This window comes from Neovison vison, chromosome 13 (assembly GCF_020171115.1).
Source record: "Neovison vison isolate M4711 chromosome 13, ASM_NN_V1, whole genome shotgun sequence".
NCBI classification, from domain to species: Eukaryota; Metazoa; Chordata; class Mammalia; order Carnivora; family Mustelidae; genus Neogale; species Neogale vison.
Window position 1 is genome coordinate 85,048,199 of NC_058103.1, and position 25,665 is coordinate 85,073,863.

Genomic DNA, 25,665 nt, shown 5'->3' on the forward strand with positions numbered 1-25,665 from the left:
CCAGCACCGCGAGGTCTGTTACTCTAGTCACGACAAACAGAAATTGCAGAAATGTGGAAGAATGGCTCTGCACGCCCCAGATGCCCATCTTCCTCTGCCAATATCGCCTCTCCCCTCCACCACCCTTCTGTCCCCTGCCTGGATCGGGGAATGTGACCCTTGGGGACCTTTTCACACATCAGAACCAAACCACTCACCACTGGCCGGTCCACAGAGATGATATTTTCAACTTCCCTGTGAGAAACACAAACAGGAGGGACTGTCAGAGTCACCAGGAGTGGGCAGGAAGCACAGAGAGGATTTGCTCAGGACACTCAGCTTCTCAGAGGCATGTCGGGACTGACCTCAAAGGAACCCTAGGGACTAATGTCTCCCACCATGGGGACCAGCCCTGTGTCGGTGCTATCCCCAGCAGCCAAGGGCACACACATGGGTTCTTGTTGGCTTTGCCCAGAGCGTCCCAAAGTCAAGCCCAGCTACCTACTCAGGCCTTGTGTTTCTTTTGGGGCAGAGTTCAGAGGATTTGGACTTTATGAACTCATCTGCAGTGACCAAAAATGCAGGATATGGCCATGCTGGCTTCCCCAGGCCACCTTACCTAAGAGCTCCATCACCCCCAATGCCTCCTATCCCTGTTCCCTACTATCTTTCTTTCTTCTTCTTTTTTTTTTTAATTTTAAAGATTTTATTTATTTATTTGACAGAGAGAGACACAGCGAAAGAGGGAACACAAGAAGGGAGAGGGAGAAGCAGGCATCCTGCTGAGCAGAGAGCCCAATGCAGGACCCTGGGATCATGACCTGAGCCCAAGGGAGATGCTTAATGACTGAGCCACCTAAGCATCCCTCTCTTTCTTTCTTCTTATCACTTATCTCCCTCTAACACATATATGTATGTGTTTCCCCAGGCCTTGTTGTCTCCTCTTAGAATGTTAAGCTCCATGAGGTCAAAGATTTCTTTGTTCAATTCACTGCCTTATCCTCAGTGCCTAGAAGAAAAGTGCCTGCAACACAGTAGGTGCTCAATAAATAACTGTGGGATGACAGACTGAATGGAGATGTGGCCAGTGGCTCAGGAGCAGAGGAAGAGGGTTCTCCTGGTCAGCATATCCCAGGACTCGTAGAGGGGACTGATCCAGCCACCCCATGCCTCCAATCTCTGGAATGGGCTACATAGGCTTTTAGGGACAGGTGGGGCAAAGGGGGCTGACTCACTCTGAGAGGTTCCTCTTTTCAGAGAAGACCCGGAGGATGAATTCTCCCTCCTGGTGGGGCTCATAGGTGGAGGGCACGATGACGTACTCGCTGGGAGGCAGGCGGAAGCGCTCGGACACCTCTCGCATGTTAATGTAGGTCTTGCTCCTGGCCTTGGAGGCATTGTACAGGAAGAAATCCTTCTGCAGGTGCTGCTTATTCCCGTGCATCTGACGGAGAGAAGAGCCAAGGGATGGAGCTCCTTGAGAAGGATGCCCTGTCCTACTTACAGTCCCCCTCCAGGGGTCTCTTCCTGGCTCTGGTCACCCAGTTCACAGTCGTGATTAAGGCCTCAAATAGCTCCACATCTCTGGAGTTCCTACCCCATTTCTTCCTCCTTTTCTGTTGTGATTCGGAAATGAAGGTCAAGTCTATCATTCTGCCACTTACCAGAACTGCTGCTGGTCAGTTCCAAATCACCTCCAGGATGGGGAGCGACCCCAAGGAGGCAGGAGGGGCCTTGGCTGGGGTCTGAGGTAGGCGATTCCTCCATCCCAAAGAGGGCAGTCACCCTTAGAATGCGCCCGTGTGACAGTGTATTAATTGTAAGTGTGAATGTGTATGAGTATGAGCAAGTGTGTGTGTGTGTGTGTGTGTGTGTGAGATATGAATATAAATGAAAGCATGTGTGTGACAGCCTCTAGTGGGAGAGAGGGCACATCGTGACGGTGACAGTCGGGAGATCACCCTGATGCACCCTCTCTGGAGTTCGTGACACAGGCAAGACCCTCCCCTATCATAGTCCTGCCCTCAAACCCCACCAGGAAGCTTCCCGATGTGCCACTGATGGACACAGGACCCCCAGGCAACACTGTGCACAACTGCTGGCTGCTGCCGCTTCGATACCTCTTTGGGGACCTTGAGGAAAAACAGAAAAAGAAGCTGCTCAGATTCTGTGGATTTCACATCTGCACAGGGATGAAATGCACACGGGAAGGGAAAGCCAGCCACTGTGGAATGCATGCAGAAGCCTGATTTCCCACCACCGATCCGGCCAGCCCTAGCCCCACTCCACTCCTCCATCCCGGGTTTTTTCCTCCTGTGACAAATATCTAGGAGATTCTGACACAAGTGGCCCTGATACCAGGAGTTCTGGGAGGGGACACTGAGTACTGGGGAAGTCCCCAAACTCTCCACTCAGAGGAATGTATTGCTCCTGGCCTTGGAGGCCAGGAGTGGAGTTGAGTATCTGGGGCGGTGTGTCAGTGGCTGAATGTCTGGGGTGGAAGCCGGTCAGGAACTGCACACCTCGTAGATGGCAAAGCCAATAGTGAAGAGGTTGGCCCCCAGCTTCCGGTCCTTCCGCCGGTTCTTCTGCATCAGGGCCACCAGGAAGCTGCAGATCACCTCCGAGTCGTCGGGGTCATCGTCCTCCTCCAGGAGCTTCAGACGGTACTGTGGGTTGGTCCAGAAAGTGTCTGTGCCCCCCAGGAAGGAAATGTGCATTCAGATGTACCTCTCAGGGAACGGGCAGGAAGAGGAGTAAGACAGAGGGGTCCTACTGATCTCCTGCCCCTAACTGCTCAATAAATACAGAAGGAGTGATTCAGGCATTTGTCAAACGATGTGGGGGGAGCAGTGGGTAGCCCACACCTTTCTGCAGATGGAGCCCCCTGCTTGGCTGTGTGGCTCCTCCTCCCTCTCCAAGCTGTGATTATCATTCTCTGCTGATGGCTTCCCTTTCCTCACCCTCCCTTGAAATGCTGTTGGCCCCTGGGTTGTGGTCTCAGGTCTCTCTCCCACCCCACTGTTCTGCACCCCTGGGCTTTCTTATCCACTTTGTAACTGTCCCTGCGTAAGGATGATGTAGACCCCAGCCCCATCTACACCAGACTCCCTCCGTCCCTCCTTCCCTTCCTCTCTTCCTCCTGTCTTCCTTCCTTCCTCTTCCCTTCTTTCCAGCCTTCCACAGATACATGTTGACTTCTAGTCATACCACCAAGAACCATTCTAATCCATGCAACCAATTCTCTATGGCACGTCTTCACCTGGCTATTCTACAGGGGCCTCAAACTCCCCAGGTCCCCAGCTCAACTCCCCTCCCTACAAGCCCACAGCCAGCTCCACCGTAAAACCAACAACACGTCCAATTTTTTCTCCTGTGTGTCTTATGCTGTGACACTGACACCCTCCCTTGGGCTCCCCCAAACGTCAAGGAACTTGACGTCACTCTTCAGGGACTCCTCCCAATAACCTGTCCCCTGAATCTGCCCTCTTCCCTCGATATCCCCCACTGGGACTTGCTCCAGCTTTCCTCATCTCTGGCTTGCAGCCTTGCAGTCGAGGCTAATTCTGTGTTCAGTTCCAACCCTCAGCATTATGAATGCAGCACCCTCCTGACACGGTGTCCTGCTGTTACCAGCTCCCTACTGCACACTCCTTGGCATGGCAGTTTCCTTCTTGGTAAAATGGGGAGGGTCTCATAAGATCAGATACTCCCAGAACATAGTACTGGCTCAGTTCCTCCTGGAGCCCTCCCCCAACCCCGAGCCTCTCCCACCTGGGAAGTTGCGGCAGCCTCCGGCAGAGCAGCCCCTCACCCAGCGGCCCTCGTTCACAGACACTGTCCAGGTCTGCAACTTGTCGGACTCCAGGGCATCAGCCGTGAGGTTGCAGATCTCCAGCTTTGTGAAATGGTAGATGAAATCGTCATAGGACATCCTGAGAGGTTGGAAGAGAGAGGCCCATGTGGGAGGCTGGGAAAGGTAAGACTCGGGGACAAGCTAAGCACGATCAGACCATTCAGACGAACTTGGGCGTGGTGCCAGAGAGGACCCTGTCACTCCTCTCTAGGGTGAACACTATCCACTCTCATGTCTCCACCCCATACTACCATCTCTTCCAGTAATGATTCAGACTTCTGTGTCCTTGGTGGGAAAGCTTGGCAGCAATTCAGTTCTCCAATGGAACCGTGTCCCTCTGTACTGGACCCAGGCACTGCGCTGGGCTCAGCAGAAAGACAGTTTAGGGAAGGACAGACAATGAAGCAAGCAAAACGGAGATCCCGAAGAAAGTTCCCTTTAAGCTGACAGTTGAGGGCCACTTAGAAATGATCAGAGTGAGGGTGAGCGTGGCACTGGGCGAGCAAAGGAGAGCTGCCTTGGCTAGAAGACAGCTCCACAAAGGCCAGGGAGCAAGTGGCTGGAGCGGCGTGTACCACAGAGGGGCACAGGCAAGGCAGGAGCCACATCATGCTGGCCTGGATCCAGGCTCAGTCACCACGGTGACTGGGCTGGCTCCTCACAGAACCCCATCCTTGCTGGGCCTTGGACTGGAGGAGAATAGGGCCCAGATCTCCTGGGGGCTGTGGTCTGATGGCCTCTTTCCGGGCACTGAGGTTTGAGAAATCAGCTCCCCACCTCATTCCTTACCCTTTGGAGTCCCTCTGGGTTCCGGACTCACCAGAACTCTCCATCCTCAGTGACCTGGTGCTGCAGACGGGCCTTCTCGTCTTTGTCCACAAAGCTCCAGTCCTTCCAGCTGGAGGGAAAATGGAGGAATTATGGAAGGAAGAAGAAGGAGAGGCCTGATGTAGGCTGGGACAGGAGTAGAAAGAGGAACATGAAAAAACTGAAAGAGTAGCTCGCCTTCTAATTGTAGCAAGCATGAAGCATCAAATTGGAAAGATCTGATCCCCTCAGTGTAAAACCCAATAATGGCTTCCCACCATCCATAGGAATAAGACCTTAAATGGGTTTGTAAGGGCTTGATCCTTCTGAGGTCTGAGGTGGTTTTTTTGTTTTGCTTTGTTTTGCTTTTAAATCCCTCCTCACACTTTAAAAGTTGATCTCTGGACATAGAATGACTGGATTCCACTTGGTTTTAGATTTTTTTTTTTTTTTAAGTAATCAGGGAGCCCAATATGGGGCTTCAACTCACAACTCTGAGATTAAAACCTGAGCTGAGATCAAGAGTCAGACGTTTTACTGACTAAGCCATCCCAGTGTCCCCCAGGATTCCATTTAATATTACCAGTACTAGCTGTGTAACCTTGGGAAAGTCACTGAACCTCTCAGTGTCTGTTTCCCCAACTGCAAAAGTGGAATGAGTATTATCATCTACTTAGAGGGTTCCGATGAGCAATGAATGAAATTATGCATGCAAAAGTTTTAGAACAGCACCTGCCCTCTAATAAGTAACTGTCTGAGTTCTAAGAAAAAGACCAAGCATGTAAACATTTCCTTTTTCCTACCACCCCAGGAAATAGCCTGGCTGCGTGTTTCTAAAGGCTGGCTGGTCTTCCACACTCTCCCCAGGAGGGAGGAAATGAAGCGCATTTGTGTTTCAGGCATGCTGAGGAGAATAAAGCTAAACCGGTTGTCCTTGGCAAGGTGAAGGATTGAGGAAGGGCTTGGGGTCAGGGAATGCTCGAGGGAAAATGGAGGTTCCGGAGAGCAGAAGGAGGGACCCAGAGCAGGGAGTGTGGTCTCCTTGAGTGACCCAGAGATGGGCCCCACTTGTCAGCAGTCCCTGCGTGGAGGCATTGGTAGGATGTGGGTTAAGGCTGGACACCAAACTATGGGGCTGGAGAACACAGTGAGGGTCCCTGTGGGTGGCCTGGGCCAGTGGACAGCTGAGGGGGCATCAAGGGCCTTCCCAGACCAGAGAGCCCAGATCCCATGCCAATCTCTCCCACAACCTTTTTCTACTCTTCCTATCCCACCCAAACTAGGTGAGGGGCGGGTTTATCTTCAGGAGCTTTATCTTCATTATTAGTGGTTGTTTTGTCCTTCCCACTGGAACTTGACATTCACAGGGGCAGGGCCTATGTTTCCCTATTCACTTCTAAGTTCTCAGGTAGTAGCGTGGGGCCTGCCACCTATTTGGCACAGAAGAGGTGGGGATTTGTCTCACTGCTGAGGGAAGGAACATGGTCAGTGTCTGCAAGAGGCCGTAAGAAGACTAGAGTCAGCAGATTATCCCAGTCTCTCCGGGGAGGCTGCCTGTTCAGGGGCCAGCCTCAGTGCCCAGACCTGTGCCTGCTGTCCAGCCAGTGCTCAGTGACGCTAAGTGAAGGTAGAGCTGAGTGAATCAGCAATGATGGCGCCCAGGGTGGAGGTAAGCCCAGAGGCTGAAGAGCGCAGGCACAACTACTGAATCCTGCCATGTCCTCTTGGGAATGAAAGAGCTCAAGGGGCTGCCCCGCCCCCCACTCAGTGAATCTATTGGGAACCAGTGATTGGGTGCCCTCTAGAAGCTCTGTAAATGTTTTCGAGCCATCATGTAACTTTCCAGTGTTTGTTATTTTTCCTACACCCAGTTTGTTCCTCTAGGTGATAATTAGCAAGCTCGTTCGGGGGCACTGTGTACTTTTTATGGGGACACTAAGGGAGAGGAAATCTTAGCACTGGCTAGGTACTCTCCAGCTTACCACGTGAGCGGTAACACTGTTCCCATTTTATAGATAAGGAAACAGAAGGGAAATCCAGACCCCTGCCTTCAAACTTTGTTTCTACTGGACCTAGCCCACGCTTTCTAGAAAGTTTCCTTTCTAGCCAGTGGCCAACTGTAGGGTCTCTGGATCCCCAGCTCCCCTGGCTCCTCTGTGGGCCCTTCCCTGGAGCCCATGTCCCCTATTCTTCTCTGCGGATCATGAGTTTTGAGGGTAATTTTAGACCAAGCATCTGTAGTACTCTCATGGTGCGGTATTCAGCGAAGCCTGGCCCCAGGCTCTGCGGGCCCCCCTCACCTACCCATCACTCCACGAGCCGTTCCACTCCACCTGGCCCCATGGGTTCCGGAGCCGCACCAGCTTCACTTTCTCCCCCTTGAACAGGGCCTTGGACAAAGAGAAAAGGCTCTCTTGGTCTGGGCCTTCCTGGAAAGAAGCTTTTCTGTCTTGCCCTGAGAGCTAGGGTCGGGTTAGGGAGAGAATCCTGTACAGGGGCTGCCCTGCCAGGTCCTGGTCAAGGAGACTCTGTGGAATGGCAGGGGAAATGCCAGAACCCTAGAACTGAGTCTGCAGAGGTCAGGGCTTGACTGTCTGCTGAGAAGTGATTTTCCTGGCCATTATGAGCTTTGGGGGAGAATGGGCATGGTGCACCGAGCACTCTAGGTGTCTTTGTTTGAATTAGAAAAAAAATACACCTTGCAGGCCAAGGAGCTACAGACAAATGGCCCCCATAGGTGGACCAATTCAAAAAAAGTGCCCCTTCTTCCAGTCTCTCTGCCCATCCTTGTGGATGGGGCACAGCCTGCCCAGCTGTGTGCAATGGTCCTGACAAGTTTCCTGTCTCCAGCCAGACGTGCCAGAAAGAGCAAGATATTGTAACTGTTCACCTCCCAGAGAACAGGAAACACGAGAACCTGTGAAATCAATTCCCTAAAACTGAAGTGATTTCTATTTGTTCCCTGGAAATGTTGGGAAAACTGCCATCTTTAGCACTGAAAGCAAAGATGACTTGAGAACCACCTGGTGGCAAGATCCACCTTGACAGTTCCAGGGGCCCCCTCCAGCCATAGGCTCTGGACTCAGACCTTGAGCAGAACCACCACCACCACCCCCCACCCCCCCGCCCGAGAGGAGGCAACCCTGCAGAGGTGAAGGAGCTCAGGTAGCTAAGTCCTGACTTTGGGAGGCAACCCAAGTGGCTCCCAAGCCCGCCTGCCCTGCCAGCCTCACCTCCTCCAGCCCAGTGACCGAGTAGGCATGGCCCTTGACTAGCCCACACGCCATTCTTGTTTCATACTGAACCGGAACAATCGTCTGTGGAGCAAAAACCAGACAGCCTGTCAGGGGTTGGATGCCAGAAGTTCTGTCGCCTCTGAGACAAAGCGCACATGAGATAATTTTCCAGGTTCTGTGAGGACAGGATTCCTCCACACTCTGAAAGGGGGCCTCCCAGCCACGTGAGGACCACTGCTGGCCCTTTTAGACAGTCAAGAAGACATAGCCCAGAAGAGTGGTTTCCCTCAAGCTGGTTGCCCTGAAAAGGTCCGTTCTGACCATCAGAGATCCATGTGAGGCTGCGACAATGTCGAGGTAGGTGAGACGATCCCTGATCCTCGTTTCTAGATCTCTTGGGGTCTTAAAAGAAGAAACAGGGACAGATGGAGGCTGTCCTGGACTCAGGCTTCCCCTTACCGTGAGCTCACCCAGAGCTGACTCTTCCCAGCAGAGAAAGGAAGTGAGAAAAGAGGTTAGATAAAACATATAGGTCCAACCTCCTTTCTGTATATCCCCTCACTTCCTCCAGACCCACCAAGAACATCATACTCAAGAAATCAAGAGTCACAGCTTCCAGGGAGGGAATTTGGAGGAGGCCAGAAGCAAGTCCTTGCTTCAGACACGACTCAGCCTAAGGAGGCAGGGTAAGCTCTTCCATTTTCAGAAATCCCCAAGGGGCAGCCCCAAGAATGCTTGGCAGAGGGTAGGGTCTCCAATGCCCAGGGAGCCCTAGACCATTTCTCTGTGGCTTTACATGAGCTCTGGGAGCCATGCCAGACTGTGCAAATCATGAGCCTTTTCAAGTTTGGGGTTGTGGATGGACCCTGGGCTTTTTGGCAATTAGCCTCTTCCATATCTCAGTCCTTACGTGACCCAGACCATGCTGAACAGAAAGGGATAGGGCAGGAGATCCACACGTCCCTCATGTCTAGACCTGGGACACCACTTGAAACGATTCCGTTGGCATTACTTATGCACATTTCCACCGGCAGTCTGTCCCAGAGGTTCATCACGACACACACAAAGACGTATCTCATAGGATGTTCACAATAGCATTCAATATGGGATCGGGAGGGAGAAAACCATAAGAGACTCTTAATCTCACAAAACAAACTGAAGGTTGCTGAGGGTGGGAGGGTAGAGATAGGGTGGTGGGGTTATGGACATTGGGGAAGGTATGTGTTATGGTGAGTGCTGCGAAGTGTGTAAGCCTGACGATTCACAGACCTGTACCCCTGAAACAAATAATACATTATATGTTAATAAATATAATTTAAAAAATAACAACCAATACAAGAAAGGGAAACAATCCCATTTTCCAATAATAGGGTATTGGGTTAATAAACTATAACCTATTGGTATGTTGGCATACCATGCAGCCACTAAAAAATGTTTTAGGAGACACATTAACAATATAATTCATACTGGCACATTATGAACATAAGGCTAACTGAACAAAGCCTAACCGCAAAGAGGTACATAGACTATGAGATTTTAAAAAATAAACATTTAGATGAACTGTATGCAAAGAAAAATCCTAGATGGATGTTTACTAAATACTTAAGAGTGACTAGCTTTAGATGGGAGAGAATGTAGGTTAATTTTTCCTCTGTTCTTTTCTGTACGGTTCAGTCAGCATTCTTCAGTGAACATGCGTTATTCCGAAAGTACTCAAATATAAGCGCCATGAGGGAAGAGACTGTTCTAGTGAACAAAAACTATTTTGTTTGTTTGCTAGAAGAGTGTTGCACTCACTAAGAGCTCAATAAATATGTGTTGAATGAACAAATGAATGAATTAGAAGAGGAGAAGTATTTTAGAATACGTGAAGTCTCTCTTGTATTTCTACTTGTTAATTTGTTATCAGAGAAACTGCCAGGACCACAGGATAGGAAGGAGCTCCCACAGATATTCCCTCCAAATCCTGTTTCTCCCACCTTCTTCAGGAGCCTTGGAGAGGGCAAGATATTCCAACCCAGACCCTTGGGAGGCCCATGCAGAGGTCAGTGTGCAAGGCACTGTCTGTTGAGGGGAGTCTAACACCAGGAGGCCCCAGTCATGCATGCCGGAGGGGTGATCAGTCCTGACAATTGGAGGTGTACACACCCGGGTCGGTCTGTCCTCTGAGCCTCTGGGGAGGAGGTCTGAGTCCCTGAGCTGTGAGTTATCCATATTCCTCACCATCCGTGCAATCAACTCCCCCATTTTCAGTCCAGAAGGAGAGGTTCCATAGGTCATGTTTGTGCCATCCTGAGGCCCAGTGGGGACAGGGTCAGTCCAAGAGAAGGAGCGAGAGCAAACGAGGGAGGGCGACAGAAAGGGAAGGACAGAATGAAGGAAGGGAACAGACAAGGAAAAGAGGAGAGATAAACGGTGTGAATGGAGACAAGATGGAGAAAAGTGATACACAAAGAAAATGTTCATCCATGGGTGTTTAATGCTAGCTGATCTTCCCATGCTTTTGGACCCATTTGGAGTATGGGGAAAGGAAGGAAATTCAGGAATTCTGCTTGGGTCCCTTCCTCAGCGATGGAAAGTGCCAAGACTGTTACACACAAAGCAGGCCCCAGGGCAGATGTGTTTCCTGGCCAGGAGGCCTGGCCAGTCTACCATCTCCTTCCCCTTGGCCCCAGTCTCGGATCACACCACTCCACTGCACTGAGACGGTGCCTGCTGGCCAAGCTTCCCCCAGGTGACAACACAAAGCCCACGTCCCAAAGCTCAATGACTAGGAGGCTGTCTTAGGGAACAGCGGGCTCTGGTCCAGAACAGGTATGTGGTCAGCTTAATTGGGCCGGGCTGGGGCTGAGCAGCACCAATCACAGGAGGCCCGTGCTGACACAGGCCTCTGGACTTATTTCTACCTCAAGTCCCGGGCTTCGAATGTCTTTGCCCCATCTCTTTGGTGAAATTCCCCAGAGACGCTTCTTCTCTGAAAATTTTTCAAAGTTGAGAGCCAGTTCCTGCTTCCTAAAACAAAACATCCACCGCATCCCAGAGGAAAGCCCTACGCTGCTCTACATCACATGAGGGGCTTCCTGCACCTTGGCTGCTCCCCACCCTGCACCCCACAGCCCCGACTTACATCAATGGAGCAGCCCATGAGGGAGCCTCTCTCGATGGCTTTCTTCATGATCTTGTACATGTCTCTGGGAGCATCCTTGATCTCAAAAAACTCGGTCACCCCTCCTGTGAAGTCCTCCATGGCCTCCGTAGTGTTCCCACCTTTCAGAGCCTCATAGGAACCGTGAAGCCTTGGAGAGAGAATGAAGACCAGTCCCAGGTCCCAGCGTTTCAGGGGACATGACCCGGGAGCCATGCCACCAGGACTTTACTCTCAGGTCCTGTGCTGTCTTCTTGCCTAATTCCCCAACAACTCTGTAAGCTAATGGGATAGATACTGTGATTCCCTTTCTTCACGTTGTAGAAACTGTGCTCCAAAGGCTAAGTGGCTTACCCAAGGCGCCAGAGACCCGGAAGCAGTGGGACTGGAACCCAGCTATTCCCACTTCCTGGTTGTTCTCTTTCCACCATATCCTAAACCCTAAGGAAGGGTTCCATTAATTCCATTAGTAATGGCTGGGGTGGAGCTTCCAAGGTGAGAGCAACATGACTTTATTCATATACTACAAGATCAGGAGGTTGAGCCAAGCCAAACCCTGGGACGTGAGCTTCAGAGATACAACGCTCAGATCCAAGACTTGCAACACCAACCTTTAATTCTGAAGGCAGAATTAAAGTGCTCACGATAGGAGGCTGAATCCAAAGATCTTCTATGCATGACTTCATTCTATCCTTAAATATAGCATGTTTAGTTATAGCCATTGCTGCCTGGACCCAATCGTCTCGGACTCTGGGTCACAGTTGAACACACACAAACACACACACACACACACACACACACAAATGCCTCCTCTTGTGACAAGACTTTGGGCTGGATTTTACAGCCGCCCCACTCCCCACTTCTAGTCCCACCTCACATCCTTGAGCATTGCCTTACTTAGCATAAGCTTTCTCCAGCAGAGCACTCCAGAATTCATTGCGGTGGTTGGATTTGGTGAAAACCAGTTGGTTGTTGTAAGTTGGCAGGCAGTCATCAATAACCACATCCACCCAGTCTCCGTAGCGCCAGAACTACACAAAAGCATCAAGGACAGAGGCACATCGTCAGATCACCTTTGGGAAACGTATCTCTACTCCAACATTCCCTTGAGTCTCTTTGGCAAGCAGCCCCATTTCCTCTGTTTGGCCTCTTGGTGCTTGTCCATACCCTTGGGTTTAAGGTGTGTGCATCCTTCTCTAACTGGACTGTGAGATTCTTGAGAGAATAAAGTGGGGTACATACCACTTTCTCCCTTCCACACAGTCCAGTCCAGTCCTGGGAATGGTAAGTGCTCTGTGCATATCTGAGGACTTGAGATTTTCATTCTCCTGGTCTCCTGGGTCTACGTATTATAGTTTAGGTATCTTAGCTGACTTTAATGTGCAGTCAGGGTTCAGAACTACTGGTCTAGGTGAAGGTGATGTATTGATTATAGATCAATCAAGAGATGACACACAAGGTAGAAATTGCTGCTGAAGAAGAAAGATTGACAGGGAAGAGGGAAGTGCCCCAGAATATACTCTGGCTATAGCAGGAACATTGTCTAATATTTCCAGTTCTGGATGTTTTGTTTTTTCTTTTAAGGTTTTATTTATTTATTTGAGATAGACCATGAGCTGGAGGGAGAGGAAGAGAATCTGAAGCACACTCCATGCTGAGCGCAAAGACACGGGGCTCGATCTCATGGCCCTGAGATCATGACCTGAGCCGAAATCAAGAGTTGGCCACTTAACTGACTGAGCCGCCCGGGTGTCCCTGGATGTTGTTCTTTCTTGAACAAATCAGTTTTAACTGAAGAAGGCCAAATAGGGTTTAATTTCCTTTAATGACATTTTCTCCCTTATTGAAAAGAGAGTAAAAATCTACCTGGTTTTTATATATACGGCCCTTCAGTCATAAGACCTTTTAAATATCAGAGGGAAACTGGCAGCTTGATGGCCCAGGAAGGAAACAAAAATGGGGACCTGGCTGCTTTACCCATGCTCGGGGAGGGGGGGGCAACAGGACTGAACCTGATCAGAGGCCTTTTCTGAGGCCTTCAGTGCTGACATATAAGATCAGGAGGAACATCAAGTAATGCTTTGGATTGGTTCTGGGACATTAGGAGCTTCTGGGGCTGGAAACAGGTTGATGACTCAGAACCCCAGACTCTGCTAGATCCCAACATGTGGAACTCACTTCAGTTCTGGGTCAACACCAGGATTTGGCTCTCTGATAGGACAATCTGGATCTAGAAAATTTCCAGTGGTTTCATTGAGTCTGGAAATGAAAGATTCATTTATGGGCTGAACCAGAAGCCTGTGCCCAGACCGACGAGACTTTCCTTCCAGGGCCTAGAAAAGGTGAGTGCGAGACTTCATGCAGACCTGCCTTCAAGGGCAACAAGAAAAGGAGCCATAGTCAGGCATAGTCAGGCAGGGCGCAGGGCTTTCCCGTTGTGAACCTACAAATTCCCAATGCTAGTATCTTAGGGACCTACTTGAGGAGGGCTGTGAGTAACAACACAGCAGCCAGCCAGGTGGAGAGGCAAAAATAGATCCACAGGCCAGCAAACAGGATGTCTTCCTGCCTTTCTGGGGCATAGCGGAAGGTGGGGGTGTGGGAGGGGTGATGGGCTTAGGAGGCAGAGTAAACAACTGCTTCCTCAAAAGGCCTGAGGCCTTAACAGGGTCACTGCCCACAGCCAAGGCTGGGAGGGTGGGTGGAAACTTTCCTGAAGCTGCTGGGAAGTCAAGGCCAGGAGGCGCAGGGTGTGTGTGTGTGTGTGTGTGTGTGTGTGTGTGTGTGTGCTGGGGGTTCGGCGGGTGTGTGGATGGCAGCTGGCCCTCTCAACTACACTCCAGTTCCCTCACCTGGAAGTGGAAGATCCCTGCGTAGTTCTCGGTGAAACTCTGATCATGCGGTATGACTCGGAAAAGCAGGCGCTCATTCAGGGTCAGGCAAGCAATAGCTGCGAGAAACCAGCAGTCCCCTGCAGGCAAGCACAGGGCAGAGGTCACCTCCAGGAAAGAGAAAGACGGAATTCCAGCTGACGTTTCTATGTCTCTGCCAAATGAGTTCACTTAGTGTTCACTGTCCTGCTTCCAGAGGTGTCCACCCAGAGCAGCTGACTAGCAGTCCCTGGACAATTTGGTCAGGGTAACTTCTGACTTTTGACTGGTTCGCCTGAAGGTCGTAGGCAATTCCTCCATCTGTAATATAAGCTCGCTTCGTTTTTGGACCTCAAGGAAGACAGAGCAGTAGGTCAACATTGGGTCATTCTTCCTAACACCTGTATGAAATCTTTGCAGTGGTAGTGCATTTCCCCCCTCAGGGTGGAGCCTGGGCATCTGAGGGCCACCGGCCAAGCCCCCTGGTACTGGAAGGAAAGTCTGTTAGGCAGCTGCCTGGCAACCAGTTTATAGGTGGCACGAATATATTGCTCACAGTGGAAGGAGACGGGGACATTCTCTTATTCCCTGAACTTCCTTTCTGGCAGAGTATGGTATATAGTCATTTTGCTGTGTGTGTGTGTGTGTGAGAGAGAGAGAGAGAGAGAGAGAGAGAGAGACAGTGAGCACCCAGTGGGCATGCCTGGTACACTGGCAGTCACAGAGACGCCCTCTAGAGAGGCTGGTTTAAGTTCTGCAAGGCCCTTGTTTTGCTGTGTGGACGTGATGGCATCCTTGAGCTGGCAGAGGGGAGACCAAGAGGTGTCAGAAGCCCTCCTCCCCACCCTGTCCTGCTCCCCCCCAAGAAGAAGCAAGCCTCCCCTTTGAAACAGTTTCTGTTAGAAGGTCCAGACTATGAGCTCGCCCAGGGCTCTATAGGCAGCCTTCTCCAAAGTGTAGGAACCCAGATACTGAAAACCTCTTCAACCTCTCTTTCTGGGGCCAAATAAGCCAATTTGTTCCACTGGGTCTTGGATGCTCTTTCTCCTCAAGTTGTAAACTATATCTGTTGATGTTGTCTCCAACTTTGCCTCACAGAGCTTTCCTGCGGTCCACACTGAAGAGACTACTTCAAGAAGAGCCAAGCTAACCACCGAGACAGAACACTGGACGTGCACCCCCGTGACAACTGTCATCTGTGTGGAGACTCCTTTCATATGGAGTGCTGCTGGGGCAATTTCAACAAGAGTTTGGGTCACAGGTGCGCTTTCTGTGTGCAAACAGCTTCCATACAGATTCCAGGGATGTGCTTGGTGTGCAGACAGTTTCAGAGCACTCTTTTAAGGGGGTGGGTACAGTTAGAAGCAAGGCTTTTCTTTTGTGGAGTGAGGTGTGGAGATGGCCTTGAGACTCTCGGGAGGCCCATCTTCCATGACATGACAAAGAACTGATGAGGGATGTGGAAGGAACAGAAAGTAAATGAAGCCATCACCGGCACAGATACATGGGCATGAAGTAGTGTTCTAAAAACCTTCTCTCCCAAATGCTTTAAGACCAAAACCAGATTACTGTCCCTTCACTTCCTGCAAAGGACCACACCTTTATTGTCCCTTTACTTCCGGTAAAGGGACCACACCTAATCACCCCTTGATTGGCTGGAAAATGACCAGTGACCCCAGGGGACTTGCCTACCTAGATCTCCTTGACAGATGTCAGTTCTGTTGGCTCCACCAATGATAAATCGTGGATTCTCACAAATTTCCTGTGAAACAGAAAAGAAATGACAGTAGTAGGAGCTATTGTTTAGTGAGGTCCATTATGTAAGGTCGTACTCACATCCCACATCAGAACCATTGTGTATACCACTCAGATAAGCCCCCAGAAACAGCCTGTGAATTGGACTCCATCATTCTTATTTTTCAGATAAGGAAACCAGGACTCAGAGAGGTTAAGGAACTTGCCCAAGGATATACAGCTAGTAAGTGGTGGAAGCCAGAAACATGCCACCTTTTCCCACTGTTTTACATTGTCCCCACTCGCTGACATACAATCTGCGTAAGGATATACCTGGAGAGGGTAGTGTCATTACCGCCGTATTTTTGGAAGGGACAACAGAAAGCAGGGCTGTTGCTTTTTCTTTCTTTCTTTTTTTTCTTCTATGCCAGGAAAATAAGTGCAGGAAGGAAAATAAAGACTTTATTGTCAAGATGTGGTAACATAGCTATTTAGAGTCAGCATATATCCCAGGGTCTATAGGACTCAAGAGCTGGAGAGAGCAGAGTAAATTTGGTGTGGACTTTGCAGGTCCCCTGGTCAGTTGAGGGTACTTTTTTTTTTTTTTCCAATTTATTTATTTTCAGAAAAACAGTATTCATTATTTTTTCACCACACCCAGTGCTCCATGTAAGGGTACCACTGGGAGCCCAACTCAGGGCTTGAACTCACAACTCTGAGAGTTCTAGACTGAGCTGAGATTAGTGCGCCCCAAGGGTACATTTCTTTACTCAAGCTAACCCAGTAAGCACCACTGCCCGCAGTTTCGATTACTACAGATTACGTGCAGTCCACCAGCGGCCAACAGAGGGCGCTCTTGTCTCTCCTGCTATGTCTTTTTTTTTTTTTTTTTTTTTAAGATTTTATTTATTTATTTGACAGACAGAGATCACAAGTAGACAGAGAGGCAGGCAGAGAGAGAGGGAAGCAGGCTCCCTGCTGAGCAGAGAGCCCGATGCGGGGCTCGTTCCCAGGACCCTGGGATCATGACCTGAGCCGAAGGCAGAGGCATAACCCACTGAGCCACCCAAGAGCCCCTCTCCTGCTCTGTCTTAACGCTTTGTTTTTTAACTTGGAAATTCTTGAAATAATTGTAGATTCTTTGTTTTGGTTTTAACACCATTCCTCAGAGTTTGAAGAAATATTGCTATCTCTGTGACCCAGCCCTCCCTCTCTCTGTCTCTCCTTGGGTGTGTGCACGTGTCTCTCTTCCCATGCCCGCCCCCATCATGACAACTCCATATACCCGAGTGAGGGAAGAGTTGAAGCTCCCTGTGCTCGGGGATCTCTCCCTCCTACTGGATGGAGTGTCTTGCTTATTAGATCACACCACGTGCACCTCCCATCTGAAACTTAAAGCAATGGAAGGATAAACCCTAAACAGGAATTCCTTAAAAGGTTACCTATAGGGGGAAAGAGGGAATAAAGCGGTGGGAATAGTGGTGAAACTAAAACTGAATATAACTGAAAAAAGTTTTGACTTAGGAACTGAGTAAATTTGTACATAATTAAAAGCCAAGCTGTGCCTGGCTAGCTCAGTCTGTAGAGTGTTGCTACTCTTTCTCAGGGTGGTGACTTCAAGCCCCATGTTGGGCATGGCGCCCTACTTAAAAAAAAAACTAAAAAATTAAAAGCCAAAATTGAAGGAAAGGAAATTAAAAACAAACAACAAACAAACAAACAAAACAGTGTAAAAGCTGAAAGCAAACTGAAGCAAAGGAGCCTAACTGCATATCAAGTTGGTGACATAACCTTGCACATAAAAAGAATTCTTTCAAGTGACTTAAAATATAGTATTTGACTCTTTACTCCTCTTGGGATATATCCTAATGTCAAAAACCCAAGCCATAAAGAAATATGAGTCATAAGAAATAATAATAATAATGTCATTATTTCAAAACTTTGACATGTATGCTATATGATAGATAAGAATTTATATTAATATCATTAGGTACCAAGATTTTTTTTACCATAAGAGAAAATATGTAATATTAAATAATTTAAGTAACAATTCTGCAATGTTAGAGTTGAATTAGATATATAAATATAACTCATGAGGTATTTTTTCCCCTAAGAAAATATTTCCTATCTCTCTACATTAAAAAACTAAACAACCCCCCATCAAAAAAATCTCCCCCCAAAATTAGAAGCAGTAACAATCTGGTAATAAAGAGAACATCACATCCAGATTGGGGGGGTTGTTGTTGTTTTTAAGATTTTGTTATTATTTTTAAAGTAGTCTCCTTGCCCAGTGTGGGGGTAGATCTCACAACCCTGAGATCAGGAGTCACATGCTTTACTGAACCTGACTGAGCCAGGTTCCCCAAGACTGTGGTTTTTAAAAACCATTTCCCACAAAGAAAAAGGTAAAACTCATTATTCCAGACAAGACTCCTTCCTCTCTCTCTCTCTCCTTTTTTTTAAACATTTTATGTACTTGAAGAAAGCATGCCCATGCGGTGGGGTTGGGGAGGGGCTGAGGAAGAAGGAGAAGCAGACACCCCACTGAGCCGGGAGTCAGAGGTTCGACAAGATCCCAAGATCCAGTGATCATGACCTGAGGCAGATACTTAACCAACCAGTCGCCCAGGTGCCCCAAGACTCCTTCCTCTTTAAAAGAAGCCAAGTAAGGTATAGCAGACATGTTTTTTGGTCTCCCCAGTATTTTGCTTCCTTGGAAAATACCCCCTTCTTCCAGGATTGTACCTCACCTTTTCACTGGGGAACAGGTCCACAGTCAAATGGCCCTTCTGGTGAGCTTTTCCCTTCACCCATCTCTAGCCAAATAGTCGGGGCAATTAGTGAATGAGAGAGACTGGGTCAGGGATGGGCACGTGACCAAATCTGGGCCAATCAGGTAGGCTAAGGCTTTTGTTGTAAGGATAGAGGAAAAAAAATACAGTGGGCCCCTTGATCTACCCTGGGATGGCAGGCATTGGCCCCTGCACAATCAAAAATCCACATATCACTTTTGACTCCCTAAAAGCTTAATACTAGTAGCCTACTTTTTTGATTGGAAGTCTTACCAATAACCTAAACAGTCGCTTATTAAACACATATTTTGTATATTATATGTATTCTGTACTGTATTCTTACAATAACATAAGACAAGATGAAAATATTAAGAAAATCATAAGGGAGAGAAAATACATTTAAAGTGCTGTACTGGATTTATGTATTTTTTTAAAATCCGTGAACAAGAGGACCTATGCATTTTAAACAAGGGTCAACTGTACTCTTCTGCTAGAGTTGCTAAACTGAAAGAATGTCAGCCTGAAGCTGCCAAGTGGCACATCTGCCCCTTGCAAAGTTAGTCTGCTTGAGCATAAAGCCAGCTCAGAGGGAACAGATGGGAATAGGGGGAGAGGAAGGAGGTGATGACGGATAGATAAACAGATGATAGATCTACAGATAGACACTATTAGGGACTATGTCTTGATGACATGGTTTGAGGGCTGGATTTAGGTGTGTCTGAATCCAACATCACCCTGGAACATTCAAATTCTATAAGTTTTTTTTTTTTTTTTTTTCTCTTTGGTTTAAGCTATCTTGGGCCTCTCCTACTTGCCGGCTGAAACACTTGACTACTGGATGTTCTGCCCCATTATTAGGATTGTATTACATAGTGACTCAAACACCAGACTTATAGCTACATTTTTTAGTTGTTACAGGTATAGCTTCCTCTCCTTGGGACTACGCATTCAGATGCTGGCTTCACCGATTCCAGGACTGGCTACTTGGAAAGGTAGCAGCAACTACTAACTACTCTGGTCGTTCATTATCTGTTTGGAGGTCCAGGTATCAGAATGGAGTTACATTTTTTTACAGTAGTAGATTCCCTAATATACCACATTTACCTTCAATACTACCTTAGCTATGGTTCACCAAACATGAATTGAGCCCCCAAGTATGTACAGAGCTGGGGGAATTGATACAGTACAAATGGGAGATCATCCAGCCTGCCCTCTGGGAAAACCTACAGCCTAGGGGCTCTTAACTGTTTGTCCTCATAAAAGATGTCTGTTCTGTGAGGATCAGTTGCCAAGCTTACTGAAGTTTAATTTAGAAACAAGCTTTGTTTTGGTTAAATACCCTCTCCCTACCACCTACTTCTTCCTCTCTCCTTACTTAAAAACACTGCATAAATATCCCCCAGGAGGTCTAAGACCTGCCTATGTTGGCTGATAGGAACAAAAGGTAAATTATCCCAGCTCTGTTGTTTTAGCTTCAGGACCAAAGATTTCTAGCTCTTCCTTTGGTTATAATTTAGCCTGGAGACTGGATCTGTCAAAGATGGAATCCCAGCAATGAACAACAGATGACCATTTCCTCAGTCCTTGGGTACCATGCTTTGCACAGTGACTCCAAACTTTTATTGTTTACCTCCATTGGTAAAATATTTTGAACATGCAACCCTATGTAAGAATTCTTACTGGTTTTAAGTTATATATGTGTATATTGATTGTCCTAACATATAATGTGCATTATAAAATAAATAGAAACATACACTTAAAAAGGTGGGGTAAAATAGGTATATGTGGACTTCTGGTTTAGTTCCAACATGTGAAGAGCTTGGAAGTCATTGCTCTTGTCCCACCACAAGAAAAAGCTGAACAAACTGAAAATTAACATCTTTGCTTGGACTCATCAGAGAACTGAGATTGTCCACTTGTGTCCATATTACAGGGCAGTCCCCCACCCTGCAATATGGACACAGGTAAAACTAGAAATGTACAGCTGAGATGTGCTTATCTAGAGCAGAAGCTGCTGAAGCCATAAAGTGATGGTAACACTTAACAGGTATTTTGATTAATTTCTGGAGGCTGAGTGTGAACTAGCATGAGAGTGAGAAACTTCTTGAGGTCAAACTTGGAACAGTCCTCTTCACCTCCCACCCACACATTCATGGTTTTTACTGCCAATAATCCCACCAAGTTCTCATGGTGAAGGTCTATGAAAGATCCCCCTCTTTTCCAGAGTCTTATCTAAGTTGGGGGAAGGACACTGAGTCCCTTCTAGCCCCCTCTAGCCTTCCTTTCTTACCTAAGAAGGGGTGGGAAGAATGCTGTAGAGTGGGGAAATGTGTATGAAGGTCACATAGGCCCATTCAAAGATGGAGATTTAGTCATTAGATTATGGAACACTTCCCCTCCCCCCTTAACACCCCATCAACAGGGCTTCATTGTAATAACAGCCACTTAGAGCTGAAGACCTTCAAGGTGCAAACACTGATGAGGACTTAGGAAAGCCCAAAGGCAAGAGAAGGGTGAGGCGAGGGGCAAAACAAAAATACTAGAGGAATTTGAAGGTCTGGTCCCTGCAGATATTGGAGGCATTAAACACCACACAACTCCTAGTCAGCCTAACATAAATTTTCACACCAAAGGCTTCTCCATCTCATTTCTTACTACTGCACACAACTTGTCTGGCTTTCAGCAAAAACTGCAAAGGATGCAAAAAAAAAAAATAGTCTAAAGAGAGAAAGCAGAACTAGGGTAGGATATGACACAGATGTCAAAATCACCAGGCAGGAATCATTATTATAATAACCATGATGAGTATGTCAAGGAGTCTAATGGAAAAAGTAGATAATGTGCAAGAAAAGATGGGTTAATATAAGCAGGGAGATGGAAACACAAAGAAAGAATCAAAAGAAAATGATGTAAATAAAAACCACTATAACATATATTTCATCGGCTCATCCACAAACTGGGTAAAGACAAGGGGGGAAAAGCAGTAAGACTGAAGGCGAGACAAGAGGAACATCCCAAAGTGAAATGCAAAGGGAAAGATAGTGGAAAATCCCAAAGCCCAAAAAACCGAAACAGAACATTCAAAAAAACTGTGGGATAATTTCAAAAGGTGTAACACATGCGTAACCAAATACTAGAGGAAAAGAAAGAGCAGAAGAAATATCTGAAGTAACGGTGGCCAAGAACTTTACAAAATTGATGACAGATACCAAACCACAGATTCAGGAAGCTCAAGGAACATCAAAGGGTGTAAATGCCACCAAAATACAACAACATAAAACTGTACTTAGGCATATCGTATTCAAACTGCAGATAATCAGAGACCAAAAAAATGTTGTAAGAAGCCAAGAGGGGAAAAATACCTTTCCTATAGAGGAACAAAGATAATAATTACAGCAGACATCTCTTCAGAAGCCATGCACACAAGAAAGACTGGATTGAAAATAATTAACTAATTAATTATTAAGTAAGTTCCATGCTGGGGCTTGAACCCCTGATCCTGAGATCAAGATCTGAGTTGAGATCAGGAGTAGGATGCTTAACTGACCGAGCCACCCAGGTGACCCTGGACTGAAATATTTAAATTGGTGAAAGAAAAATCCAACAAACTTGAATTCTATATGTAAGAAATTATCTTTCAAAACTGAGGGAGAGGAGCACCTGGGTGGCTCAGTGGGTTAAGCCTGTGCCTTCGGCTCAGGTCATGATCTCAGGGTCCTGGGATCGAGCCCCACATCGGGCTCTCTGCTCAGCGGGGAGCCTGCTTCCTCCTCTCTCTCTGCCTGCCTCTCTGCCTACTTGTGCTCTCTGTCTGTCAAATAAATAATTAAAATATTAAAAAAAAACTGAAGGAGAAATAAATACTTTCTCAGACAAGCAAAACCAGAGAGAATTCATTGCCAGTGGACTTGTCTTTAAAGACATGTTAAAAGAAGTGCTTCAGAGAGAAGGAAAATGATAGAGGTGAGAAACGTGGACCTACATAAAGGAAGGAAGAAAGAGCTCAGAGAAGGAATAAATGAAGGTAGAATAAAACTAGTATTTTTCTTATTCTTAATCTAAAGATAACTTTATTTAAAGTAATAATAATAACAACAACAGTGTGTTGAGAGTGTATGCATAGGTGAAACGAATGAAGGGAAGCCAGGGAAAGCTGGGTATTTTCTATGATAAAGTGTTTGACTGCATATATAATGGCATAGTGTTATTTGAAGGTGGAATTAGATTAGTTGTACATGATATTGGAAACTATAGCATAACCGTTAACATTAAAACAAGTATAATTGATACACTTAAGAGGGGATAAAATGGAATCATGTAGAATATTAAATAACTAAAAAAAGACAGAAGAAGGGGGAGAGGAGAAGCAAAGAACAACGGTAACAAATAGAAAACGGTTGCAAACATGGTAGATAGCAATCTAGCTGTATCATAATCACTTAAGTATGAATGGTCTAAATCCACCAATGAAAAGATAGAGATTGTGAATGTGGATAGAAAAGACACCTGTCTGTATGTTGTCTCCAAGAAACTCCCTTTAAGTGTAAAGCCTTGGGGAGCTAGAGAAGGATATGTCATGCTAGCACTCATCAAAGGGAAACTGGAGTAGCTGTATTAATTTCAGATGAAGCCGACTTCATAGCAAAGAATATTAGAGATAAAGAGGTGTATCATATAATGAGAAAGGAAGCAATTCTCCAAGAAAACACAAAATCCTAAATGTGGATGCATCACATTGCTTTGTGAGAAGTCTGGCCGGTCAGCATGGACCTTCCTGCTTAAACAGAAGTGGCGCATCCCTAAGGAGACAGCCTCACGTGCAAGGTTCACAAGGCAACTCCAGCCTCCCACAACCTCCGGTTTCTTAACGGTTCACCACCTTCCATGGAACTCTCCTTGAACTGTGAGCCTCAGGGCTCATAGCCACTCCACTTTGCCCTCCCCAGAACACCTACTCTCAAGAAGACATGATGATCAATTACGCCTTACTATTTTACTATGCATTAAAGCCAGCGTGTTAGCTCTCTTAAAAATATTCACAGGCTCCAAGACCTCTAGACTGTTAGAGTAACCTCTTGTTCGGGAATAGAAAATAACATGTCCAGTTTCAGGAGGAAGCAGGAAAGCATTCTGGGGGCACATGGGTCAGAGAACCTTGATGAACCTCTCACTCAGGTAGAGAACACACGGCTTCAAGGCTCTGGACCACCTGATCTCCTGTCCCCAAGAACTGAGTCCTGAAGCCCCATCCCTCCCATCCCTACCTTTGGCCTTTTCCAGGTGATGGCCTTCATCTTGGTTTTCTGGCTCAGCTCATGGGAGCCCAGGGCCTGAACCCCTGCTGGGAACACACGGTCTTCAAAGAGGCACTTCTGAGCTAGGCACCTTCGTCTGAGAACCAGGAAATCCTGCCCCTCAAACTTGAGGGGCTGTGTGACAGTGCCCTCTCCATTTCTCCTGTCCCGCTCCCTGATCACGCGGTCACAGAAGAACCCTGGCAGCAGGTAGGGCATGGTGACCGCTCAGGGAGTAGAGCTGGGCCTTCGCTGTGGCCTCTCTCCCCCTGCACCCTCCGTCCAGGCCTAATCCTCCCGTGAATGGGCCGAAGCCTATATAGCTCCTCCGCCCTCAGCAGCGCGATGCAAATGAACCCAGCCCAGAGAAAGGCCGTGGTCAGAGTCAGCAGCTTTGGCTGGAGGCCCCTGAGCCCACGGTCAAGGGGCAACACCATGCCAGTGAGAGAGGGAGCCAGCAAAGGGAGTGAGAGAGCCAGGGACAGACCCAGGACAGGCCACAATGGCTTGGAGACCTGTAGGCTACTTCCACCAGCCTTGCTGGGATTCTTTCTTTAAAAAGAAAAAATATAATTACCAAGAGGCTTACCCTGCCTCAGCAAAAGGCATTCATGCCTTTGACACGGCGGCCAATGGGATATAGCATGGGGCCTTCGAAACATGCTGTATACACTAATCGTATACAGGCTGCTGAATGCATAGAAGGAATCTGCTCCAAGCCATTGTCTGAGGTTAATGAAGCCTTCATTCTCCTGACGTCCCTGCCCCATCCCCCCAAAGACCTTGACTAGCCATTCAGAGACTCTAATCTGTGGAGGGTGGGTAACTCGACTTCAAACGCAAGTCCCTGTTGGAGTGGGCCCCGTGGCAACAAGCGAGCTTCCACGGCTACAAGCTCAGGACCTTTGAGGCAGAAAACGTGGTTGGGGAGGGAAGGCTTCATGTGCGTCAGAATTACGTTCACAAGAAAGCCCAGCTTTTTCAAAGTTTTACCGTGCTTAGATGGACAGCTCGAATAAAAGCTGGAAGGCAATGCGGGGGGACATTGGGGCCTGGCAGTCTCCCTCTAGGGGGATGCTGGCCCTGTCCTGTCACTGACTCCTGCCAGCCCACACCAATCCTGGGCTGGGTGGTCTTTGGACGACCTGCATCGGAATCACCTGGGATGCCTGTTTAAAATGCAGATTCTCAGGCTTCACCTTGGACCCAAGGATTCAAATATTCTTGGTAGGGGTCTGGGACTCTTCAGTTTGAAGAAGGATCCCAGGAGATTCTTATATCCACTGGGGTTTGATCCACGACATTAGCATTACAGAGTAGCGTAATAGCTCAATGTAATTTTGGGGTCAGTTCTTTTAAGAAATAAGCATATTTTTATTATATTTATATATGAACAAAGTTTTTTAAAAAAATCAAACAATACAAAAGGTACATAGAGGAATAGCAGTCTCTTGCCCTGCAAATCCCTCTCCTCAGAGACAGCTGCTTTTAATTCTTTTTTCTTTTAAGATTTTATTTATTTATTTATTTATTTAGACAGCAAGAGTCGGGGGAGGGGCAGAGAGAGAGACTCTTAAGCAGACTGTGCTGAGTGTGGAGCCTGACTTGGGGCTTGATCTTATGACCCTGAGCCAAAATCAGGAGTCAGACGCTTAACCGACTGAGCCACCAAGGCACCCCCACCTTTTAATTCTTTTAGCAATTTTTCTGGTATTTACCTCTATATTTCTAAATAATATCTTTTTTTTAAAAGATTTTATTTATTTATTTGACAGAGATCACAAGTAGGCAGAGGGGCAGGCAGAGAGAGAGGGGGGAAGCAGGCTCCCTGCTGAACAGAGAGCTGGGTGCAGGGCTCAACCCCAGGACGCTGAGACCATGACCTGAGCTAAAGGCAGGTCTTTACCCACTGAGCCACCCAGGTGCCCCTAAGAGTTCAGGCTTTCATCATG

General features: G+C 47.5%; 1 protein-coding gene across 3 annotated transcripts in view; it reads right to left on the reverse strand.

Annotated features, from left to right (window-relative positions):
- CAPN3 (calpain 3) overlaps window positions 1-25,665 on the reverse strand; it is a 49,539-nt gene that overhangs the window by 8,151 nt on the left and 15,723 nt on the right. For 2 of the 3 annotated variants that reach the window (XM_044229531.1, XM_044229532.1), the window contains exons 2-14: window positions 15,586-15,655; window positions 13,876-13,994; window positions 11,921-12,054; window positions 11,006-11,174; window positions 10,027-10,170; window positions 7,876-7,959; window positions 6,947-7,032; window positions 4,656-4,733; window positions 3,754-3,914; window positions 2,502-2,671; window positions 2,100-2,111; window positions 1,215-1,423; window positions 198-234 (exon numbers count right to left, since the gene is read on the reverse strand). In XM_044229531.1, the coding sequence (XP_044085466.1) occupies window positions 198-234; window positions 1,215-1,423; window positions 2,100-2,111; window positions 2,502-2,671; window positions 3,754-3,914; window positions 4,656-4,733; window positions 6,947-7,032; window positions 7,876-7,959; window positions 10,027-10,170; window positions 11,006-11,174; window positions 11,921-12,054; window positions 13,876-13,994; window positions 15,586-15,655 (1,473 nt within the window). The remainder of the gene's footprint in view (window positions 1-197; window positions 235-1,214; window positions 1,424-2,099; window positions 2,112-2,501; window positions 2,672-3,753; window positions 3,915-4,655; window positions 4,734-6,946; window positions 7,033-7,875; window positions 7,960-10,026; window positions 10,171-11,005; window positions 11,175-11,920; window positions 12,055-13,875; window positions 13,995-15,585; window positions 15,656-25,665) is intronic. The other variant, XM_044229533.1, reaches the window with a different exon arrangement.